Source organism: Harmonia axyridis, chromosome 2 (assembly GCF_914767665.1).
Source record: "Harmonia axyridis chromosome 2, icHarAxyr1.1, whole genome shotgun sequence".
In the NCBI taxonomy this organism is placed as follows: Eukaryota; Metazoa; Arthropoda; class Insecta; order Coleoptera; family Coccinellidae; genus Harmonia; species Harmonia axyridis.
The window spans coordinates 7,796,567-7,820,963 of NC_059502.1; the positions used below are offsets into that span (position 1 = coordinate 7,796,567).

The 24,397-nt window shown below is 35.3% G+C and overlaps 1 protein-coding gene across 4 annotated transcripts in view; it reads left to right on the plus strand.

Annotated features, from left to right (window-relative positions):
- The window catches only part of LOC123672108 (phosphatidylinositol-binding clathrin assembly protein LAP-like), a 38,492-nt gene extending 19,697 nt beyond the window's left edge, over positions 1-18,795 (plus strand). The window contains exons 1-13 of one of the 4 annotated variants that reach the window (XM_045606098.1): positions 4,515-4,683; positions 4,739-4,881; positions 6,022-6,097; positions 8,660-8,680; positions 9,906-10,008; positions 12,322-12,530; positions 12,643-12,749; positions 12,809-13,111; positions 13,223-13,487; positions 13,568-13,645; positions 15,968-16,202; positions 16,361-16,547; positions 16,987-18,795. In XM_045606098.1, coding sequence (XP_045462054.1) covers positions 4,641-4,683; positions 4,739-4,881; positions 6,022-6,097; positions 8,660-8,680; positions 9,906-10,008; positions 12,322-12,530; positions 12,643-12,749; positions 12,809-13,111; positions 13,223-13,487; positions 13,568-13,645; positions 15,968-16,202; positions 16,361-16,547; positions 16,987-17,091 — 1,875 coding nt within the window. In that variant the 5' untranslated portion in view covers positions 4,515-4,640 and the 3' untranslated portion in view covers positions 17,092-18,795. Of the gene's footprint in view, positions 1-4,514; positions 4,684-4,738; positions 4,882-6,021; positions 6,098-8,659; positions 8,681-9,905; positions 10,009-12,321; positions 12,531-12,642; positions 12,750-12,808; positions 13,112-13,222; positions 13,488-13,567; positions 13,646-14,226; positions 14,529-15,967; positions 16,203-16,360; positions 16,548-16,986 lie in introns of those variants that run through there. The other 3 variants (XM_045606096.1, XM_045606097.1, XM_045606099.1) reach the window with 3 other exon arrangements.
- The last annotated feature ends 5,602 nt before the right edge of the window (positions 18,796-24,397 follow it).

The window sequence follows — 24,397 nt, forward strand, 5'->3', positions numbered from 1 at the left end:
GTCTGACGAGTCGCCTCTGTTCCCACGACTTGTCACCGAAAATAACGATCTCAAAAACGTATTTAAATGTATTTGCAAGTGGAGGATAAAAATGGTAAATTAGAGGTACGTTTGGGATTGCTTCACTCATCATAAAAAGTGGCGCGATCTCGAAAACGCTGAGAGGAGAAGAGAAGTTAAACTTTGGTATATCATCTCGATCTAATAAGCAGTTTCGAAATTGACAAAAAAAAACTTAATTTCAGTTTACGGAAGGAGCACTCAAAAACAGAATCCCACAGAATCACCAATAACAATACATAGTAACAAGTCTGACGAGTCGCCCCTGTTCCCACGACTTGTCACCGAAAATAAAGATCTCGAAATGAATACAATCCATCACGATCTCATATACAATCTCAGCCGCCTATCGCCTCATAAAATCTCCAAACGAACATCTCTCTGCAGCAATAGAAAGGAACCCGACGATCTTTTCATTTTTACATCATCTCGAAATCCATTCGCGCGATTGTATCATCCGAAACGTAACCGAGTGTATTTTCGCATAATCCGTCTCTCAGTCGACGATCCGAATCGCGTAAAACAATCCGAAATGTGGGATTCCGACAATGCCGCGCGCGATTTCTGGGTCGTGCATCTGCAACGCCTGCATATTTTTGCATTGTTTATCGGGTCGTCGGGGCCGCGTTTACGTAATAGACGGCTAACGAGAGCGGCGGGGGACTTTCTATTTCGTTGGCGTGTGTGTGTGTATTATGCCACGTGCGTTCGGACGCGAGAAAACGAAAGCGGGGAGGCTAGGAAGACGTCGCGCGTGTGCTCGAAACCCAGAAACGGGATCTCGTCGCGTCTAGTCGAACGGACGATGCATCTGGACCGTTCTGGCGACGGGGAGTTGGCTCGCAGTTGCCTTGGAGAACTGGTTCTTTTATATGAGGGAACTTGAGGAACTTCAGTTGGTTTGGAGCTTATGAAGTCTACGATTCCATTGTGGAATTCCTTAGGTTTCCACTAAACGGATAATCTCTCAATTCAGCTCACAGTTCTCACTTTGCGAACTATTTCCTCTTTATAGTTCGTTAGTTCCCGAATGGATTGAAATCATAGCCATAGTAACGATACTATTTTTTTATACAGTTCCCCAGGATTTGGACATAATTGAATGTCTCTAAGTCGTGACTAAACAGAGGGAACTCTCAATTCAGCTTACAGTTCTCAGTTCTCCATTCACGAACTATTTCCTCTCTGTAGTTCGTTAGTTCCCGAGATAATTGATAGCCATAAGTATATGATTATGGAAACAATACTTTTATACAGTTTCTCAGGATTTAGACAGAATTGAATGTCTCCAAGTCGTGACCAAACATAGAGAACTCTCAATTCAGCTTGCAGTTCTCACTTCGCGAACTATTTCTCTTCTATAGTTCATTAGTTCCCGAATTGATTGAAGGCCATAGCTATAGAAATAATACAATTTTTTACGCAGTTCCCTAGGATTTGGACAGAATTAAACGTCCCCAAGTTGTGACCAAACAGAGAGAACTCTCAATTCAGCTTACAGTTCTCACTTCGCGAACTATTTCTTCCCTATAGTTCTTTAGTTCCCGAGATAATTGATAGCCATAGCTATATGATTATGGAAACAATACTTTTATACACTTCCTTAGGATTTAGACAGAATTGAATGTCTCCAAGTAGCGACTAAACAGAGAGAACTCTCAATTCAGCTTGCAGTTCTCACTTCGCGAACTATTTCTTTTCTATAGTTCTTCAGTTCCCGAGATAATTAATAGCCATAGCTATAGAAACAATACTTTTATACAGTTCCTCAGAATTTTGACAGAATTGAATGTCTTCAAGTCAAGCTTGCAGTTCTCACTTCCGGAACTATTTCTCCTCTATAGTTCTTTAGTTCCCGAAATAATTGAAGGCCATAGCTATAGAAAAAATACAATTTTTTATGCAGTTCCCCAGTATTCAAGATATTATCGAAATACTTCTTACATTTCTTCAACTCGAGGTTATTGCGAACGGTTGAACCAATATATTGAGTTAAGTATTTGGTGAAATGACTAATTCAATGATTCATTGATAATATGAACGGACAAATCGTGTTACAAGAGTCAAGATTGAAATGAATTTCAAAGCAGAAATCCAAACATTGAAAGATTGAAATATTTTTCGTTGCCTAAGTCTAAATGTCAGGCTTCAAAAATGCCTTCTACTTCTTCGTCTCTTCCACGTTGGAGAGTTCCATTTGCTCTCTTCCTCAATTATAAATTTCGAAATATCGCTCGTTGAAATCTCGAACAGGACGCCTATTCATTAAATTTGAGAACGTATATATACACCACAGAATAGCTCGATGTCTCAATGATTGTTAACTGCCATGACCTCGATCTATGCTGGCCGATCCATATTACGTTTTCGGAATCTGAATTATCGTTGCCACGTTATCGAATGGAAAACGATATTCACTAATTGGGGGTGGCTGAAGATACTGTCAATGTTATTCATTGTTATCGTAGAATAACTGTAACATCGCCCACTGTTTCGGTGTTTTGTTCGACGTTGCAGAAGCACATCACGAGACCTTATCGGGCGGAGATTAAAACAGTTTGGGATTTCATATGGATTTCAAACTGATCATATTATCAGAACCATAGAAAATTTATGAAGAGAATGTTGGAAAATAAATACTCAATATTTCCGTGATAATAGATTCGACTGAGTTGTTATTTGACGTGTATAAAGGGTGTTTTTTAGAGCTATATAACTTTAAATTGCAATAAAACAACGATGGATTATTCGATTGACATGGATTTTATTTATCCGCAAGATAATCTTGTGGCATTACATTTTGAATATGATTTCTGGCATATGACCGCCACGGCTGGCTCGGATGTAGTCCAATCTGGACGTCTAATTTTCGATGACTTTTTCCAACATTTGTGGCCTTATATCGGCAATAACACGGAGAATGTTGTCTTCCAAATGGTCAAGGGTTTGTGGCTTATCCGCATAGACCAATGACTTTACATAGCCCCACAGAAAGTAGTCTAGCGGTGTTAAATCACAAGATCTTGGAGGCCAATTCACAGATCCAAAACGTGAAATTAGGCGGTCACGAAACGTGTCTTTCAATAAATCGATGCAAAGTTAGAACTATGATAGTTGAAGAAATGATTCTTTCTGGAATATGTGTTTATTGTCCGACGAACGAGAAGAAATAATTTGAGATGACTGAGCTACTTAGAGAGATTTTTCTTTGTACTTTTCGCTTCCAAAAATTGTTCTAACAGAAAAATGACATTGTGTTGAAAGTAGGTACTATAATTATATTTTTTCATGGCATGTCAGTTTGAGGATTCATTGAGTATAGTTATTTATAATACAAGTGCAGATGGCATTGATATTCTTCCACGCGTTCAAAATTCAAAAACGAGCCACGAAGTGGCAAGTTTTGGAATGAACGAGTGGTAGAATGAGCCTTCTGTACGAGTATTATACATTAGTTTCTCTAATTCATTGCATTTTCATTGAAATTAATGAAATATTTCCATAAATATAATTTAGTGATTTTTGCATTGAAAAATGTTGGTTGGCAGAACTGATTTCTTTAAGGCAATTTGATGAATTGACAGATAAAGCCGTGGCGGAAAGTTCGGAGTGCCAACATAGAATAATAAAATATAACCATGAAAACTGTGCGTTTCTGACATATTCTCGCACGATTTTGTTCTACAAGATGTTGAAGAATGAACGGAATAACCACAGAATTAGAGAAATTATATTTCAATATTTCATAATCATTTTCGCGCTAATTCTTCAATGCGCCAAGTATACTCTTGATGGCCATATACCACCAACAGCTCCAGACTTCAAGTCAATGGTTGCCTTATATTTTTTTTGTGACACACAATAATCGATGTCTGTGACTCCTTCAAAATCGTCAAATGCTGAATAACTCAGCGTTCATTTCAAAACTAATAATAAGTTTATGTATTCAAGAAAAAGAGGATCATTTAAAGCACCTGTTGGCATTTCGAACAATTATATTCCAAAGCTCGAACAAATACGTTAATATTCAACTGTCAATTACTTGGAAGGGGTATACAGGTGAAACACTTCGACGATAATTTTTTTAATATTCTTAAATGAAGTGTCAAACTGAGCGAAACGAGAACGATTGGTCCATTCTGGTATTTTCTACATTGATTGATGGAAGTTTTGATGAATGAATTTAAAAACTGCGATATCCTGTACGATAAAAAAGCAAATTATTCAATAATCAGTATCGTCTAGACCAGACTACTGTATATTAGTAGTGTGAGGTACAACCAAGATCGTCTTACACAATATGATTCTCCTAATATGATGCGAAATATTAAAAAGAAAAACGTTTTCTTCAAAATTCCTTAGCCTCTGTTCTCAATATAATAAATGCTCTTCTATGCATACTTGTCCTACATCTGTCAGTACTGACGTCCTTAAAATGGGCCAAGAAATGTCAGGATAGTGCTATAAACTAACCTCTTTAGTTTATCAGTACAATTAGTTGCCCGAATGTAGCAAAACCACAAACGTAGATTTACCTTGAGCAAATCAGATATTCATTTCTATATGTTCAAGTTGTTAAGATGGAGGTTTACATAAAAAAGCCTAATTCGTGTTATTTTGATGGTGCGTTAAAAACGATATTTCGACAAATTTTTAATAATTACCGTTTTTGTTTCAGATTTAGTACACTGTACGAACGAACCAAACATATCAGTGCCACAATTAGCCAATCTGCTCATCGAGAGGTCTCAAAACACTAATTGGGTGGTAGTTTACAAAGCCCTGGTTACTGTCCATCATATGATGTGTTATGGAAATGAAGTAAGTAATATGTAGTTAATGTGTGTTATTTACGGATATGTGTGAAAACCTTGGCTGTTTGCGCTGATTAGATTTCGTTTCGCTTTTTCCTGTGGAAAAATTTAATCGCTGTCGTAAGTATTTTTCATACCTCACCATAGAGGACGCTACATTCTTTTGAACCTAATCTTCTACGACGTTTGAAGGAGTCGATCAGATGGGATATCTTTGTCGATTGGAATTTTTGTGTTTTAGTATTTTCCAGAAGAAATTTAACGTCAATGAATGAAAATACAGGGTGTTCCTGAATTGGAGGTGAAAAGGAAAATGAGATTCCTTGGATGATTTTAAGAAAAAAAGTCCTATAAACATGGACCCACAACCGCTTTGTTTTTGAGCTGCTGGGTGTTTCTTGTAGTCGAATTTTTTGTGATAATTATACCAGTTTGTCGAATCTTTATTGATCTTCGCTACACAAAACTTAGTTTCCTGAGGATTTCTAGAGATTTGTTTGAATTTTTTTTTCGAAATCGGTATCTGATACGACAAAACTACATGAAACCAAAAAGTGTATTTTGGAAGTTACCTCTTACATTTCTCTAAACTACCAATAAAAATTAGCATATCACGTGATAAACACTTGGAAATATTGGAATATCTATGCCAAATTATGAAGGGTCGGTACTAGAGTAAAAACATGATAAACATCAAACTTTAACACTCTGTATTTCGAAAATGGAGTACTTTTTTTCTTAAAATGATCCGAGGAATCATTTCCGTTAGTACCTCTATTATGGAAACACCCTGTATATCGTCACCAGAATGAATTTGATTTGTGAAAATTCTCATAATGAAGTGTAAGGAAAATATACAGCAATAACAGTTCAAAATTTTTCTGATATCGACATCAGGGTGTCCTTTTGCAGTCGAATTTGCAATCTCAATCTACAAAATTTAATGTTGATGGCGTCATCAGAACCATAAAAAATGTTAGCAACAATTTGAAATTTGATACATGTTCATGAAATTTCTCCTAATTCAATTTTGTATGTGTTACTTGCAATAAAATTGATATGTCGAGGATCAGTGTCATATGAGTTATGTATATTTCGAAAATGATTTCTGAAATGAAGATTCCTATATATTTTTTTTTATTTTCAGAGGTTCACACAATTCCTGGCATCGAGCAACAGTACCTTTCAACTGAGCAATTTTTTAGATAAGAGCGGAGTTCAAGGTAAATGTTGCCGCTAGTTTAGAATTGTTTACAGAAAATGAGCAATTCTACAACGCCTTTCCTTCTGAATCATCCGATAAGATTATTCTTAAATCCGTTTCTTTTCGAGGAAATTCAACCCTACAGTTTATACAGAAATTCCTAGAATTCGGGAAAATATAGATTATTGGATTTTTTGCTTCGAAGATTTTTTATAGAAGGTATATCATCAAGGATGTGTGATTCGAAACTATACAGGGTGCTCCTAAATTGGAGGCACAAAATGAGAGATTCCAGTGGCCCACTAGAAAAATGTTCTTGAAAAATATCAAAAATATCACCCTGTTAATTTTCGATCGAAATTGGCGGTGCACGTGAAGAAAATTGGAGTATCTATGACAAATTTCAGTGAAGTGCGGATGCTATGAGAAAAAAAACTTCAACACCCTCTATCTAGAAAACAAGAGCGATTGTGGACACGTGTTTTTATAGGAGTTTTTTCTTGAAATTAGCCGAGGAAGCCCTCATTTTCGCTTCAATTTAGGAACAGCCTGTTTACGTATGAATAATATATGTTCCGAATAACAAGATAAACGCGAAAAAAATTGAAAATTAAAAAATATGAAGACTAGAGTGGTCGATTTCAAATTCGATTTGACGTACATGAGCACCATCTAGGAAGGAGTAGCAATACTTTTAAAAAAATGCATGCAAAGCTACATCTTTCGGAAGTTATGTGAACTAGGTACCTAAAAAAGAACAGGGGCGGATTGGATCAGAATTTGTTAGGTATTCACTAAATTAATTAAAATCAATAAAATTCAGTGAAAGTAATGATATTGATCACTACAAAATCAAAAAGCAACTTCGATTTGACTGAAAATCCAGAATGAGTATTTTGACTGAATTAGACAATAAGAACAATAATTGATGATCGGAACAATTGAATAGGTAACATAAGTTACACAGTTACGTATACATGCTCGACATAAATGGATAGATCTTGATATAAAGGTGGATTAATAACCATAACGTTGAATTTATAGCATTTTTTCACTCGTAAAATGCTGTGTATTTTTGGTAGCACGCAACGTATAGTTGTAAACGTAAGCGATAATCTAACTACGTACTTGATATCGGTATCGAAGCCAGAGTTGACTGCTTTTTACGTTCGATTTGACGATATTCGATAGAAATACACCACTCACGCCCGAGATATGATACATTTATAGGCCGTATCCTTGTTTATAGGACAACTAAATTCTGAGTTTTACGCTTGCCGATGAACATAAACCTAGAAAGTTTTTACTTTATTTTCACACGTTTTTGATGTACCTACTAAATCGCTTCAATATTTGCGGTGATCAATTTTTCAAGGAAAATCGATTCAGGTTTGTCCACCGTTCAGAGTTTTCCTAAAAATCTAAATAAATTACAGAGGGCGTTGCAACTTACCACAGTAAAACCCTACTAGTGTTAGGGAAATCTTAAAACTATATAAACCTTCACAATATTATATTTCCTGATATATTCTTATTTATCAGCGTCGAAATACAATTTAATAAACGAAAATAAATATACAGGGTGTTTCCTAAACATGCGGCAAAAATTCAGGGGGTTGTTCCTTGGACTATTCTAAGAATATTTTGTCCTTTGATGATTTTTGAAAAACCTATTTGTTTCGAAGATATAGGGGAAACAAAATTTCAGATAATAACATTTTATTATGAAAAATTACATGAAAATTCAACTCAACCTACAAAAACTGTTGAAAATGACCACCTCTAGCCAGCATACAAGCATCCAATCTTCTCCTCATTGACTGCCGAACCCTTTCAAAAACACCAGGATCATTTCTTATTAAGTTACACCCAGCAATGATACCATCTGCACTTATCAATTTTTAGTCAAAAAACTGGCCGTTTTTAGTAATTGGAATGTTGTTAAACAAATTTAAAAATAAATTGTACCTACTTAGTAAACACAGTGCGGTACGCATTTTTATTCAAACTATTATTAATTTTGAAAATATGAAAAATGTTGTTCGCCCTGTATCTTCGAAACAAAGAGGTTTTTCAAAAATCATCCAAGGACAAAACATGCTTAAAATAGTCCAAGGAACAACCCCCTGAATTTTTGCCGCATGTTTAGGAAACACCCTGTATAATGAAAATAAAACCAAAATTACAATTCATAAAAACAAGAAGACCAATGTACCTTCCAGAATGTTCGTACTTCCTATAATTTTTTTCTCATGAGGAGGACATATCTAAATAGCTCTTGTCAGCACAAGTTATGTCACATACATTCAGTAAACAGTGCTGACATCTATCAAATGACTCTTAATATCATACAATGGATAAGATTCTACGTCATTGAGGTATTTGAATGTAAAAGAAATTGCTCTGATAATGAGTAACTCACTCTAAAATTTGATGCTCATTACAAAATACTACATATGGTCCAACAAAATAACAATTATTGCAACATATTCACTTACATATAAGGAAAACTAATGAGAAGTATTATTATGTATCCCCAAATATATTTCGAATGAACTAATAGAAATGTTTTTCCAAAAAGGTAGCCAAGGACATAAAAATGGTGAGTTGTGAATGCAGAATATGGGATTTTGCTCGTAGGAGAGTTTATTTCACCATAATTCGTTTTATTCCATTATTTAAATTTAACTGCATGGTTTTCTGACATTAGTTTCGATAATTTAGAGATGGTGATATGATAAATTTCACTCATTTCTAGTGTTCCTTCAGAGGTAGTGTAGGGTTTGCAAATAGTGATGATACAATAAAAAAATCAATTTTCAGTGGGACGCAATTTTTTTTTATTTGGGAGAATACATTATGTCATTATGTATGAAGAATCACATCATTCAAATGACCAGCATGACTGCCGTATGGCAAGTTGCACCGTCTTGTTGAAACCACATATCCTCCAGATCATTCTCAACAATCACAGGAAAAAAATCATTGTTCTGTATCTTTCTCCATTGTTACTCTTCGACCATTTTATTTAAAGAAATATGGACAAATCAACTGAATACAAATGACATAAGAAATACCAAAAAATATTACACAGTGTTGCCATTATAACCATTTTATATTGAATCATTGCTGTTGAAAAACCCGTTATTTAGAGAATATTTTCAAAAAGCACCATATGTTCATTGCCATTGATTCCTTTCTTGAAGTAATACAACTATTATCGAAGTAGTTATTTTTGAGTTAGTTATTTTACACATTTGCAATATTGAGTAGCAACACTTTTTAATGAGCGTTTGACGCAGGTTTCTACAACAAAGTTGTCATAACTATAAAATAAGCTGCAGGTTATTAACTGTAGTTATAGTGAATTAGTTATTTGTTTACCTGTTATTTCTCATGATGACGACTTTGTTGTCGAAACGAAATCGAAATGCTTGTTGAAAATATCTTGGACAAGACAGAGGTTATTTTAGGTTTCGAGTATAGCATCGAACTCGAAATGCTTGTTGAAAATATCTTGGACAAGACAGAGGTTATTTTAGCTTCACATTTAACAATTCCATCCATTCTCTAGCCCTGAAGAAACAGGTGTTGTTTCTTTCAAAGCGATTAATAATGATGTTTCGTGCCTCAGGCAAAAGCACCCCTTTCTTCCCTTCCTTCACCCTTGTTTCAGTTCCGCTTGGTCGATCCTTCCCTTGTATTTTTTTTTTGCGTTTGCAACGGTTCGGTTTCCGTGTTTTGAATTATTCATTTTATAGATTTGCATGCTGGGAAACGAAGAACCGCTATTGTTTCTCTTGATATATTTTGTTTTTTTTTTACAGGATACGACATGTCTCCCTTCATAAGACGGTATGCGAAGTATTTGAACGAGAAGGCCATATCGTACAGGACAGTGGCGTTCGATTTCTGTAAAATAAAGAGAGGGTAAGTTGGAACTCACAAAAAGGAAAATATCCTAAACAAATATCGAATCTGAGCTTTCGATAGTTTCTCATACTCCACGTGGGAATACAGGAAATTCAAAAATGATATGATAGTTGTCAATACCTAATCGATGTTGTAAAGGGTGTTTTATTTTTAAAGCTATAGAACTTTAAATTGTAATAAAACAACGATGGATTATTCGATTGACATGAATTTTATTTATCCGCAAGATAATCTTGTGGCATTACATTTTAAATATGATTTCTGGCATATGACTGCCACGGCTGGCTCGAATGTAGTCCAAACTGGACGTCCAATTTTCGATGACTTTTTCCAACATTTGTGGCCGTATATCGGCAATAACACGGCTAATGTTGTCTTCCAAATGGTCAAGGGTTTGTGGCTCATCCGCATACACCAATGACTTTACATAGCCACATAGAAAGTAGCCTAGCGGTGTTAAATCACAACATCTTGAAGGCCAATTCACAGGTCCAAAACGTGAAATTAGGCGGTCACCAAACGTGTTTTTCAATAAATCGATTGTGGCACGAGCTGTGTGACATGTTGCGCCGTCTTGTTGGAACCACAGCTCCTGGACATCATGGTTGTTCAATTCAGAAATGGAAAAGTTAGTAATCATGGCTCTATATCGATCACCATTGACTGTGACGTTCTGGCCATCATCGTCTTTGAAGAAGTACGGGCCAATGATTCCACCAGCCTATAAAGCGCACCAAACGGACGTAGTGCGCGATAAGTATTCCGCACAGAACCATTATTTTCGAAATAAAATTGCACTATTTGCAAGCGTTGTTCAGGCGTGAGTCTATTCATGATGAATTGCCAAACCAAACTGAGAATAAATCACTTGACAGCTGTTAAATCGGTCGCCATCTTGAACAGTAATGCCAACTTAAAGTTATATACCTCGAAAAAAAACACCCGTTACAAGATCTTTTTAAGACAAATTTTAGACATTTTCGAAAATTGAAATGCTGTTCAATAATTTTTTCAATGAGTATAATTTCATTGGCGAACGACAGTATATCAATGTTAATTCATGTCCTATCGTAGCAACAGTGATTCGAAGAAAATCCTGAATGAACCGCCTATTGTCTTTCTGATCACGTTCAATTTGTCATCCGATAAGCCTTGAACATGAAAATGAATAGATACAACAAACAGTACGTTGAGATTTACAAAATGAAAAATCCTATGACCCGAATTGTATAAATAATGGATGAAGCTGAAATTGCCTTTGAGAAATCCTTGATTTCGATCCATAAATCTGTTTTGTCACCTGATCGATTTCATTGAGTAGGAGATAGCATGAACTGATTCTGAGAAAGACAAGAATCAAGGAACACTGGAAATAGCTGTGTTGCAACACAGATCAACACACGTTTCGTTGATCGATGGTTTAACACGTGATTGCTGGGTATAGGATCGAAATTGTCAAGTTCGTTCTATTATTTATGGGTTAAATGAAACTTAAATATACCATACTTGAAATGAAGTGAAGCTGAACACAGAATTATTGATCCTGAAAATCACCTTATGAAAACTTATAAAATTTACCATTAACTAAGGCCATCGGGTTCTCATAACTATTTTATTTTTAACTGCTAGTTCTCAGAAAACTCATGAAATGTTCTTCCAATGGCACCATGCTTCCTCTTAGAAATCGTCCCTCCATAGTACGTTATTTTCGGTCTTGTAACATTTCCCGATGAGAAGTGGCATGTGCAATGGGAACCGAATATTCAAAAGAACTAAAAAAGCTGAGAAACATCTTTCTCCCAACCCGAATACCCATTCCAAATTTCATTAAAGTTGGACTAGCTAATCACGAAATATTGAGGTCTCAGTAATTTTATGTTTGCGCATGATAAAAACCCACTCTGGAAAAATTGAAATTAGTGTGGAACCATTTAGGACCCCAAACAAGATATCCATACGAAATTTCATTGAAATCCATTAAGAATATCTTCTATCTTGACTCTCCTAGGCCACTGTGGGACCTCTTAAAAGCTTAGAACAGAATTGTAGATGTTAAGGGTTTGCAGAGAGACATATACAAAGCTTCTTCTAACTTTAGTAGACTCGAAGGCAAAATAATTTAAAATTTATAATAATAAAATAATGAGTACCGACTTCAGCCTTCGGTTATTTTCAAAGAATCACTCTGTATATTGTTATTGATTCAACCGGGATATGTTTCCCACCTATCACAAGTAATCTCCTAACTGAAGATTCCATGCATTATCTACTTGGATGATACTTTCTCTCAATTTTTTTTATTTGCTACAGGAAAGAAGATGGCATGTTGAGAACGATGAACACCGACAAGCTCTTGAAAACACTACCGGTACTACAGAATCAGTTGGACGTACTCCTTGAATTCGAATGTTCTTCGAACGATCTTACGAACGGCATCATTAATATGTGCTTCATGCTGCTCTTCAAAGATCTCATCAGGCTCTTTGCAGGTTACAACGACGGTATCATCAATTTGTTAGGTGAGTATAGTTCAATCGCTCTCAAGACAGACTTAGGTGCTTTAAAAATTATTGCTCGGTTATAAGCTCGATTACATATTGGACAAAATACCAAACGTTGAATTAATTCCAGAAAAATTCTTCGATATGAACAAGAAGCAATGTAAGGAGGCTCTAGACATATACAAAAAATTCCTGGTTAGAATGGATAGGGTCTCGGAATTCCTAAAAGTTGCCGAGGTGAGTATCAATTCTATCTTTGTCACTAAGCAACTTACTGATCCATACTTGCCTTTTAGAACGTCGGAATAGATAAAGGCAACATTCCCGATCTCACCAAAGCCCCCAGCAGCCTGCTCGAAGCCCTGGAGCAGCACTTGTCGCAGATCGAGGGCAAGAAGAGCTCGTCATCGGCCGTCACCTCTCAATCGACCAGCAACCAACAGAAAAATGTGAAATCCGGAGTCAACGCCCTTTCCTCGACCAGTAGCGCTTTTGGCACGGTGGCCAATAGCAAGTTCGAAAGTCTCTCCAACGGCATCGATGAAAATCTGAAGCTGCAAGCGCTGGCCGAAGAAGAAGCTGCTATGAACCAGTTCAAGGTGATTAAGGCCCCTTTTATGTACACAACCTAGTATACCTTGAAGGTGCAACCCAGCAAATCAAAGTTGATTTGAAATTAGGGCTATTCAACAAACAATCCCCTGTTTCAGTCGAAGGTTTCCTCGCCAACTTCAAGCGGCAACCCCTTCATGAGTAACTCCTCCTCTTCTGTCAGCACACCGAGCGCAGCCGCCTTGGACCTATTCTCTTCCGAGCCCGCCATCATACATTCGCATGCGCAGTCTAAGCCCTCCGACGACCTACTACAACTGTCCAATCCGTTCATGGACGCTTTTCAAACACCCCAACAACAACCAACCATCATGGCCAGCGCTAATTTCGGTGCTGCCAACAATAATGCATGGGTACCGAATGGTAATGACAATTTCGCTTATTAAATAGAATCCTATTTCATTCTACAGATGGCGCTTTATCTAGGTGGTTTTTCTTTCCAGGTCAAACTTTGGTCACTAATGGCTCCTTTGTATCAGACACCAACTTTGCTTCGGTTTTCGGAAGTGCTGAACCAAAAAGTAAGTATTTATTCGACCGAAAACGTCTATAGCACTACCAGTCGATAGCCTCGCACACAAAATATGCACATTTCACCATGGCATGTTTTATCGATGTGTGTACACTGAGTTGACATCTTCACCCAGAGGCTATAATTGTTTGAATGTTTTTTTTTTATGTCTGATTGTAACATACAGTGGAAAATTTCTATATGGTACATCCGTAGAGGAAGAGGTGGATCCGATTTGAATATTTTCAAGTGTTTTTTATCACATAATTTATAACCTAGAGAGCTGGAAGTTTGCATGACATTTATCGCATTAGATCATTTTCTCTTGTAAAACTAACAGGGCTTAATCCTTCAAGTGAAACGACAATTTTTGCAAAAAATTATTATCGACCAAACTTGGCAAGGAATTGAAAAGCAATTATTTTAAATTCTCCATCATCATCTCCTGTATAATTTGTAGAAAGACTGGAGAGTAGAGTATTTGAGTTTGGGATGTGAAAATTTTGTTTGATAATTGATGTTATTTGGAAAGGTTTCACTGGAAGGATCTCAACCTCACTCATGTCTAATACTACCCTTTTCTCCCACAAGCTGCCGAAGAAACTAGCGCAAGTTCAAGCTCGTACAATCCATTCTTAGTGGAAGATTCAGAACCTCCTCTCTTAGATATCGATTCACCGACCAGTAAAAAACCAATACACACTGTACTAAGTTATTTTCAAAAAGAGGTAGAGCCGATAAACTGCACAACTGACAATATAAAACAAGACGGCTGACCAATCGGGATACACCCGAAGAAAATACTGCTGGGTGCCTATCCTTATATCAGCGACAATAACCAAGCAATGTCTGTGTTCATTGTAGTTGGATTAGTTTATGTTATACGGTGTTTTCGTCTTAGACGTAGCGACCATAAAGGTGATACATTGCTCATTAGTTTTAGTGTATGTGGTGTCTGTAAATGAAGAGATGAGGCTGGGATTGCATTCGGGGTTTGAATGCATCTCCAAGGTTAGAACTGAGGGTAATAATTAATTTCATCAGTTTGTACACAAAAGTGAAAGGTTATTTTTAGATTGAGTCGCTTTTATTATTGAAAATTAGCGATTTTAAGTGCATTATATCTTCCCTAATTACTAATTAAGTTGTTTTAATGATGAACAGAGGGGATATGTCTACCTAATGCATTATTTCTTGTAACATTCATTATTTATTTTATTTATAGTTGTGTAATGTTTTGTTATTTGTGGTTTCTTTTTCTATTCCATATAATTTATATGATATGCAATACTGAAGATTTCTTCAATCCGCTTTGAAATTTTCTCTATACCTAATTTTTGACTTCTGAAAAAGAGTTTTTGCGGTGTTGTTCTTCTAATCGCTCAATCATCATAAAGACGAATTTACTGTTACCTCTATTTTGAAAGTTTGAGAAAAAGTATTATATTACTGCTGAAGCTTGTTACTATTTATATAACCTAATATTTTCTTGAGTGAAATATCCATGTGATTATCATCCCCTGTAGTCTACAGACTTTAGCTTCTTCGTTTTAGCTTTGAAACTTTTCCCAACAAACCTCATATTTAGTTTTATCTTTGTGACTTCTTCACAGTGTTTTGGTTGAAAAAGATGCATATATCACCTTAAAAGACTCATTTATTCATTTACAGACAGTTTTTTTTTGCATATCTGTGATTATATTTTTCAGTAGCATTTGATCATTTGTAGAAGTAGAATTTCATAGCTGTATAAAGCGAATACAAAAATTGGGTGTAAGCATGTTGAGTTAACTTTTACTTTTCTCAATTGAAATGGATCGTTTTTTCAATTAAATTAATAAAAAAGTCAAATTACCTCAGTTGCAGGATTTTAGATGATGGTTTCAGATTGGCGAACTTTCAACGTACTACGAAAATCTATTTTGTTTATTTATTCTTCTTCATGAAAATGCTTTTCTGATGAAAGGGTAATTCTCAATCAAAGAAATCTTGTTTTTGTTTGTTCACTTGCGTCTGTTATACCGAATATTTTATGTATGAACATAAAACTTAATTGAAGTATTTTCGATCTGAGTGGTTTAAGGAATTATTTACCGAATTTTGCAATGCAATTCTTGAAGGGTTATCTGAGAATTCGATATTTATTTCCACCTATTCTAAATTGAATTTTGTAACCTCTAATTTCATTTCCAATCTATGTTTTTTCAAAATTGAATCAATGGTCGAAAATACTTCATTTGATGAAGCATTCAAGGCATGCGCCGAACTTTTTGTGCCTCAGCTAGAATAAACGGCTTATACTGCACCACCTTCCTGACTTTCGAACTTGCAGATAATTTCGATGGATTGGGCGGAGTACTACAACCAATGTCTGCAGGAAATGGTATGAATTCTTTCAATAACAACATGAACAGTCCATCACCCATCAACAACAATGCGAAAAACCAGTTCAACACGAATGGCAACAATAATTCTGATGGTGGAAAATTGGTATCGGGTGATCTAGAATCCAGCCTGGCATCTCTGGCTGAAAATCTAACTATCAATCCTAGAGTGCAACCTGTGAAGTGAGTTTTTCTTCAAAAAGCCTATAATTTTGGACTTGTTGTAAGGCTAGAACCCCCTCTAGCATAATTTTAGAATATTTATAAAAGCAAAAATGCTGAATTGGGCCAATAAGGTCAACTTGGAATTGGAGAAAGCTTCATTTTTATTCTTTTTGTAGAGGTGTACAATGGAACTCTCCAAAGGGTGGTTCAAAGACTGGAAATAACTGGACTCCTCAACCTATGTCTGCTACTACTGGTGCAGGCTACAAACCGATGAACCAATCGATGACTAGCCCCACTTTCAGTGCTTCGACTTTACAACCTCCTGTATTTCCTACAATGCCAGCAGTTCAGCCAGTGATGGTAAGAATGCCAAACTGAATTATTAAATTGATATATACCAAGATCTTCCTATTAATATTTCATAGGATCATTGCAATTTTTGGTTATGTACATTCTCACGCACAAACCTTATGTTTTTTTGAGATTTTTGTGTGGTTATTCCCAAGTTGAAATCGTTTTATTACAGTATATTTAAGTCCATTTTCTAGAGATAAAAAGTAGTTCAGTTCAATCAATTTGTTTGTATTATAAAACAGACTAAAGCAAAACTCGCTTTGAGGTTAGGTAAGGCTGAGAAATAAATGATGTGTCAGATAATTTAGACCAGAAAGTAGAATACTTACTTCAGACATGCCAATTTTAATTTAATTAGGTTCCATAACTGTCACAATCTTATTTGAGATCTGCTGTAGATTAAACCTACTTTTAGATGTTAACCTCAATTTTTTTCGCATTGAAGGTGATGCGTCCTATGGTGGGTAACCCAGTGATGATGCCCCAAATGACACCCATGTCGCCGAATGCAAACCAGATGGCGCAACAGCAGTCCTTGTTGTTTCACTGAATTCCATACAGAAAAGTATTTTATGCCATAATATATTGATACTATTGTATTTTGTATATAGATATTTCGGAATTTACAATTTTGAAACAATCAAGGGTACAATAATGACTGTAGTTTAAGTTGTATCGTATACTGATTTAGGAAAATGCTTGAAAAGAGCCAGCATGTTGTTTTCTTAAACACTTGGGTTTGATTGAAGATAGTCGTTCAGTGTGTAACTGTCTATTGTGATTATTGTGTTGAAAAAGCATTTGTTAGATGTAATTTATAAAAAGTAATACAGTGTGGAGGTTAGCTGGTCTAATGACTGACAATAAGAAAAAATGTGATAAAGTGTTGAACAGCATGGTTGGAAAATTGTTGAGTTTCAAAATTTTAAAACCGTAGAACTTGAAAGGAATTATATAAAATTATACTTATCGTAATTTAATGTTTCGTTATGTATTAATAAATTTGAAATTAAGAGATTGAAATCAACGAATTCAAGAGGCTCTAAATAGGTTTGTTGGCTCACATATTAACCACTGATCTCTTCAATTCGAACCCGAACATTCCCAGACAGTTTTATTGTGTAAGTTCTCAGGTTGCCAATGGTTCCGAAACATTTTCAAGCATTTATCCCTAATACTAAAACATATATTTTGTACATATCTGTTGAAAATCAATTGTGATTTTTGTCATATCTCTGATATTTTTATAATGAAGGTGTAACTTGGAAATGAATCTTTTCAACTCAACTGATGATCAAAGGAAAAATTATAAAAGTAATTCAGTTTGTGAAAGAGGCCAAAAGAATTTTGAGATTATTTTATTGGAGCGGGCGTTCATCACAGTTGAACTTTATTTAATATTACTTGAAGAAATGAAATCTGATACTTAGTTTCAGAAATTGCTCATTATCAACTTATCAATTTTAGTTTCAGCAGTGATGGCCCGGTTAATTGAAGATTACTCAAAACGGTGCAATATATGTATCGATGTCAATCTAAAGGACATATATACAATTATTTAGCAAAATATTTTTATATTTATTTTTAATTATTATGCTCAGTTGCATTGTTCAATTTTTGTTTAAAATAGGAATTGATTGAAAAGAAATGATCACCGAAAACTGTTCTATGAAATAACACATTCATGTATTGATGTCTTTCAATATATAGCTAGGCTATATACATATATATATGTCATTCTAGAAGTATGTCTAGAAAAAAAACTCTTAAAAATTTAAAGATTGAATATATGATGTCGCCTCACCCTGTACATGTACCAAGACAATAATTGTGGTCCATTCAAAACTAACCAATGTTAAATATACATATCTATTCACTATTTTCTTTAATGAATTGCTCATCAAAATGTTTCATTGATTTTGGCTTGTGTGGTATGTAAAATAATATTTGGCTGTGTACTTCAATATATTTTTACTCGTTTTCTTTTGAAATTTGAGAGTAACTAAGGATGTGTAGTTATAATTTTTCACTTTTGGTGAGCAGTTTTTCGACTACGTGGTTTCTGGATGTATTTGTTGCACAATTTCTTTTACAGCACGAGTGTTTTCCAACATTTTTGACAGTGCAAGTTCACGATAAGAGATGTATTAATTACTGTTTATGGATAATTTTATTTGTGTAATTGCCTCTTCGTTTTTGCTTCTTATGGAGACAAGTCTGTTAGTTAATGTATAAAATAAATTATGTGAATCTATTGAGTTTTTTCTTTGCTTTCATTCCGTATTATGAAGTACTAGCTTCTCTCCTCTGCTCTGCAATGGTGGTGTAATTCAATAAATTAAAAAGAATAATTTTCAATTCAATCAAGTACTTTCTGTCAGGCAACCCAAAATACATCCTAGGAAGTGTCAAATTATACTTTCTTTAGTTTGAAGGATATTGGCCAAATTTTGGTTGATTTCCAAATCGTTTCCTATGGCGGTTTCATAGAAATATTTGATATGGTCAATTTTTTGATATAGCGCCACCTACAGAAGGAGAGAAAATATAAAAATATGTACACAACCATATAAACAATGTTTTACTGAAAAACATAACACTTGTGGAAACATCTGATGCGGAAAATAGTTTTAGAATGCTGATTTTTCGCACAAGAAGCAATAAGAAACTTGAAAATATAAAAAATCAGTATAAGCTTCTAGAACACCAACTGAAATTATATAAATCTTTAGACAATAACATGGTATAAAAGAGAGATGTGGGAGTTTTGTGAAAATTATGCACAAATCAAAGGAAGCTGTTCAGAGATTTTAGCGAAATTAGGTCAAAATAAAGAAAGCCCAGTATTGGGAATTATGTATCATAATCGAATTGCTGCTGAAATTTAGACTGTGTATATTAGAGGTAGGACAACCGAATCTTTCTTTGTCATAACGGTATAAGAATCTTCTATTATTATAGTGATTTTTGTTATTTATTGGAATTTTTGAAAAACAAATATTCTAGTGCTAATTTTCACAAATTTAGCATATAAGGTGAATCATTTTTATTATAGACTACAAATCACTAAATTTGCAAAAAAAACGGTGAGTTCTGAATGGTTTATATGTTGTTAAAACCCAGTATCAGTCGTTTATCTATATCCAAGTTTGGAAATTCGAAAGATCTGTGCTAGCTTCGTTACTTTCCAAAAAAAGCGGCATTTTTCCACTTTTTGGGATTTTACACTATATCTTTTGAACCATGCGTTTCTTCTGGAAACATGTTATAAACTTTATTGAAGAAGAGTGAATTTTTCCAATTCAAGATTAGAATCAATTCTGCAGGTACAATAATTACCTAGATACAGCTATCCAAAAAATGGATGAATTGTTCGAAGAAGGGCCCTCCAGTACTGAGTGGACCCGTAGATCCTTAGGCCCCGAAATGACCTTAATCCGGCACTGGTAACTTCAGTTCCACAATTTTACACGGAAAACCGCCCACCTGAAAAAAAGAATGAATTTTAGGTTCCCTCTCTCAACCGGAAATATTCAAACTGTTTCCGTCGAGAGGAAAACTGAAATTAGACTTCCGAGAGTTTCCCTTGATCGAATCAGGAATTTCCACGGAAAACAACATTCAACCACCACTCCCTTTTGTTGCCGAATCCTCGAAAGTCCCAAGGACTTTCCTCTACAAGTCATTTTCCGAGCGGTGAACATAACAATCGCACCCTGATCTTTACCTGGGGGCGGTTTTCCGTTTCTGTGCTCGAAGAACACAATGTTGAACTCTTAGAGTATCATGAAACGAAATTCTCAATCGAATTTATACGTCGAAATATTTTTTTCGTCTCAGAGTGCTCTTGTCTATATAATATAAAAAGAGTTTTCCACATTTACCAACCTCAATTTTTATTTCTTTTTCAGTTTCCTTGTAGAAATATTAACGGCATTGAGACCAGCTTATTAGCTATGAGATAACAATTTTTTACTTATGGAAATTGGTACAAAACAGTCATTTCAGTTGCATGAATCAAGAAATTTCGATACCCAATATCTCTGTAAATAATCTTGTTATACATCTTAATATATTTTGGAAAGAAGTCCAAAAGTTTGATACCTTTCAAATTAAATTCAATTTATTCATCAAAATTTGTTTTGTAAACTTGAAGAATACAATACAATAAATTTCGCAGAAGTATTTAGCCTAAGCAAGCCTGCATACGAAACATTGTAAAAACTGAAAGAATTGAATATAATTTAACTTTCTCCTGCTCTGAATCCCATATCCACTATCAAAAAAAGGAAATCAACATTTGTCCTATAAAACTGCTCTAAGTTTAGACCAATTCAGAATATCTAATGTGCGAATTCAGCTTTTTTCCAAGTTTTTCACTTCCCAAATTAAATGTCTACTTTATTTCACTAATTAGTACAAAATTTATGTCCGAATAATTAAATAGACTTCTCTGTGTTTTCTGTTAAATTTTTGATCTACAATATTTCTATTTCGAACCTGTCTTTTCAATCAATCATGCTATTTTTTCTATTTCCAATTTGATACAAAAAGATCGCATTGTGGTAAATATCAAGATACACCTTCATGTTAGCAGTATAGTAGCATCGCTCAGGAGCCGAACATCGACCATCGACAAAGGCTGGATTGAAAAAAACCTCAATGTTTGGGTGTCATACGTTCTGAAGCAAAAAAAAACCACACGCCCAAATTTACATCTGCGAATCTCAATCTGTGAAAATTGGACGTGCCAATAAGGACAAGAGCTTCTATTGAAGAGGCATTATGAAGTTGGATTCGGTTTTGCTACAAGTTATCAGAAGGCAGCATATTTGACTTAAATTGGATGGCATATTATTTGATGGCTAACAGACAATTGTTTAATTACGAAAAAAGTACATCCTCGAGCGGGACTCGTCCCTGCAACCTCCGGATCTCTAGTCCAGGGCTCCACCACTAAGCCATCGAGGAAGTTCAAAGTTCCAACCGCATACGAGGAACCGCTTCTCCCGGAATTATGCTATTATAATTAATTTCAGACATTAACCAATTGAAACACAATACTGTATTTCAAGAGCTCCAAACGTCAAATGTTTGCCATTCTCAATTTTTTTCTATATACATTTCTCCCCGTACAGTAACGGAAAATGGCTCCCTGCAGATAGAAACCGGGGAATTTCTCCGTTTCCTCCAGGAAACGCCTTATGAGGGTGGATGATGTATTTAATATGTAGTCGAGCTGGCGGGATTGCTCTTCCGATGGCGCGTTTTATTTAATATCGCTTCCGAAGGAACCGGCAAGATATTAACGTTTCTTTCGCCGGGGACGAATTTGTAGAAATTGCGGCGGCTTGTTTCTTTTTATGTCCTAGTCGTTTTGACGACGTTCCCGATGATTTGGCGTTGCCATGGGGCCTTTGTTATTGAATATTTTTTATGCTCGACGACGTACGGTTTAAGGTTCGACAAGTTTGGAGTGTCGGCAGCTTGAAATATATTTATTTGAGAGGAGTTTGTACCGTTCCAACGGTTCCTTGAAAAATATGAACGCTTTATTTTGCACTAGAGATCATCGATTTATATCAGGTTTTTACTATTATTAGACCAATTAAAAAGTCCCCGGCCTGATACACAGATGGCGGTGCTTGTATTAAATCCATATTATTTTAGGTTAGTACCAACCTTCAAACGATACGTGTCAAAATTTCATGGCAGTCCGACCATTAGTTTGTGAGATGTTGCGTTGTGAGTGTAGCTACGTTTGTTATTTGAAAAAAGATTGAAAAAAAAGAATTTCTTGTGCTGGTAAAATATTGCTTTTTGAACCTACAGTTGAAGCAAAATAGCTTGATGTAGAGTTTCCGGGGTCTGCACCAGAAAAATCAACCATCATTGATTGGTATGCTAAGTTTAAACGTGGTGGAATGAGCACCGAAGACGGCGAACGCAGTGGACGCCCAAAAGAGGCTTTCACCGACGAAAAAATAAAAAAAGGCCACAAAATAATTTTGAATTACCGTGAAGTGAAGTTTATCGAGATAGCACACATTGTGAAGATATCATCTGAACGTGTACATCAAATCATTTACCAATATTTGTACATGAGGAAGCTGTATGCAAAATGGGTGCCGCGCGAGCTCATAATCGATCAAAAGCAACAACGTGTTAATGATTCTGAGCAGTGTTTGAAGATGTTTAAGTGCATTAACCTGAATTTTTGCGTCGATATGTGACAATGGATGAAACATGGCTCCATCATTCCACTCCGGAGTCCAATCGACAGTCAGCTGAGTGGATTGCACACGATGAACCGAAGGTTATGGCATCAGTATTCTGGGATACGTATGGAATAATCTTCATCGATTACCTCCAAAAGGGCCAGACCATCAACAGCGATTATTATCTATCGTTATTGGATCGTTCAAAGGATGGAATCGTTGAAAAACGGCCCCATTAGGAAAAAATAGATGATGTTTCATCAAGACATACGTCGTGTCACAAATCAATAAAAATAATGGCAAAATTGCATGAATTGGGCTTCGAATTGCTTCTGCATCCACTGTATTCGCCAGATCTGGCCCCCAGCGACTTTTTCCTGTTCTCAGACGTCAAAAGAATGCTCGCTGCAAAGTAATTAAGCGCCAATGAAGAAGTAATGGCCGAAACTGAGGCCAATTTTGAAGCGAAAGACAAATCATACTACAAAAATGGCATCTAAAAGTTGGAAGATCGCTATCATCGCTGTATCGCTGTCGAAAGCAACTATGTTGAATAATAAAATCGAATTTTGCCAAAAAATGTGTTTGACTATGGTAGACCGGGGACTTTTCAATTGGCCTGTTACCTACTTCTGAATTCCATTTCTGGAAAAACAATTTTTCTAAGATCTAAACTGGAGTCGAAACTTCAATCATTTCAGAATAATTTTCATTCAATTTGCCTCGTCTGGGGATATGAAACTTCTTAATGAAGTAATCTGATTTATTCCGAAATTCCATAAAACTTTTGAAGTTCCATCAATAAGCTTATTGATCTCGAATGATTGAAACCAATTACGTTACAAAATGGCGAATGCAGAAGAGACTTATAGTTGGCTGAGTTACTTCGTGCAGTGATTATTAAGCAGATATTCACTAAAATCTGTTATTTTCTCTTCGTTTCCGTTCATTATCATTTACCATTCTTATTCACTTTCAAAATACCAATACGTATATGCTTGAGAAATTCATGATACAAAATGGCGAAGGAGCTGTACTATTTCCTTTGTTTTTTTTGGTCTTGTTAATCCACTGAATCTGAGGACATAAAAACAATTCACAGAAATTTTTGCAACCGATATGCTAACTCGTTCAAAAAAATGCCTAAAATGAATTATACCGGGTTTTTCAATAAGAGGTTTGATTTTGAACAGCTCGCTATTTGGCAGCTGATACATTTGAAGTTGTTATCTTTTGACATTTGACAAGTGAAAACTACGTCATTTTTAATAATGAAACGGTATACGCTTCAACAATGCTTTGAAATTGTTAAAAATCACTAAAAAATGGTAAAAATTTTGCAGTGATAGTTTGCAAAACCAAAGCACTTTTGGGTCGTCATGAAGCACCTTCTCAGCGGCAATAGTGGAATAATACATGAGAAATGTTTACGTCACAAATTGAATGAGAAAATCAAAAATGATTATTTTGAAATATACCAGTGGCGTATCATTTTTTTCTTTCCAAAAATTAAGAGCAATGAATAAACTTTAACAACTTTTATCTCGGAAAACAAAGCATTTGCGAACTGTAGTTATATGGCAACATCTCATTATTTTATCATGTAGAATCTCCCCCTGAAGTTACGTTTTTACTAAC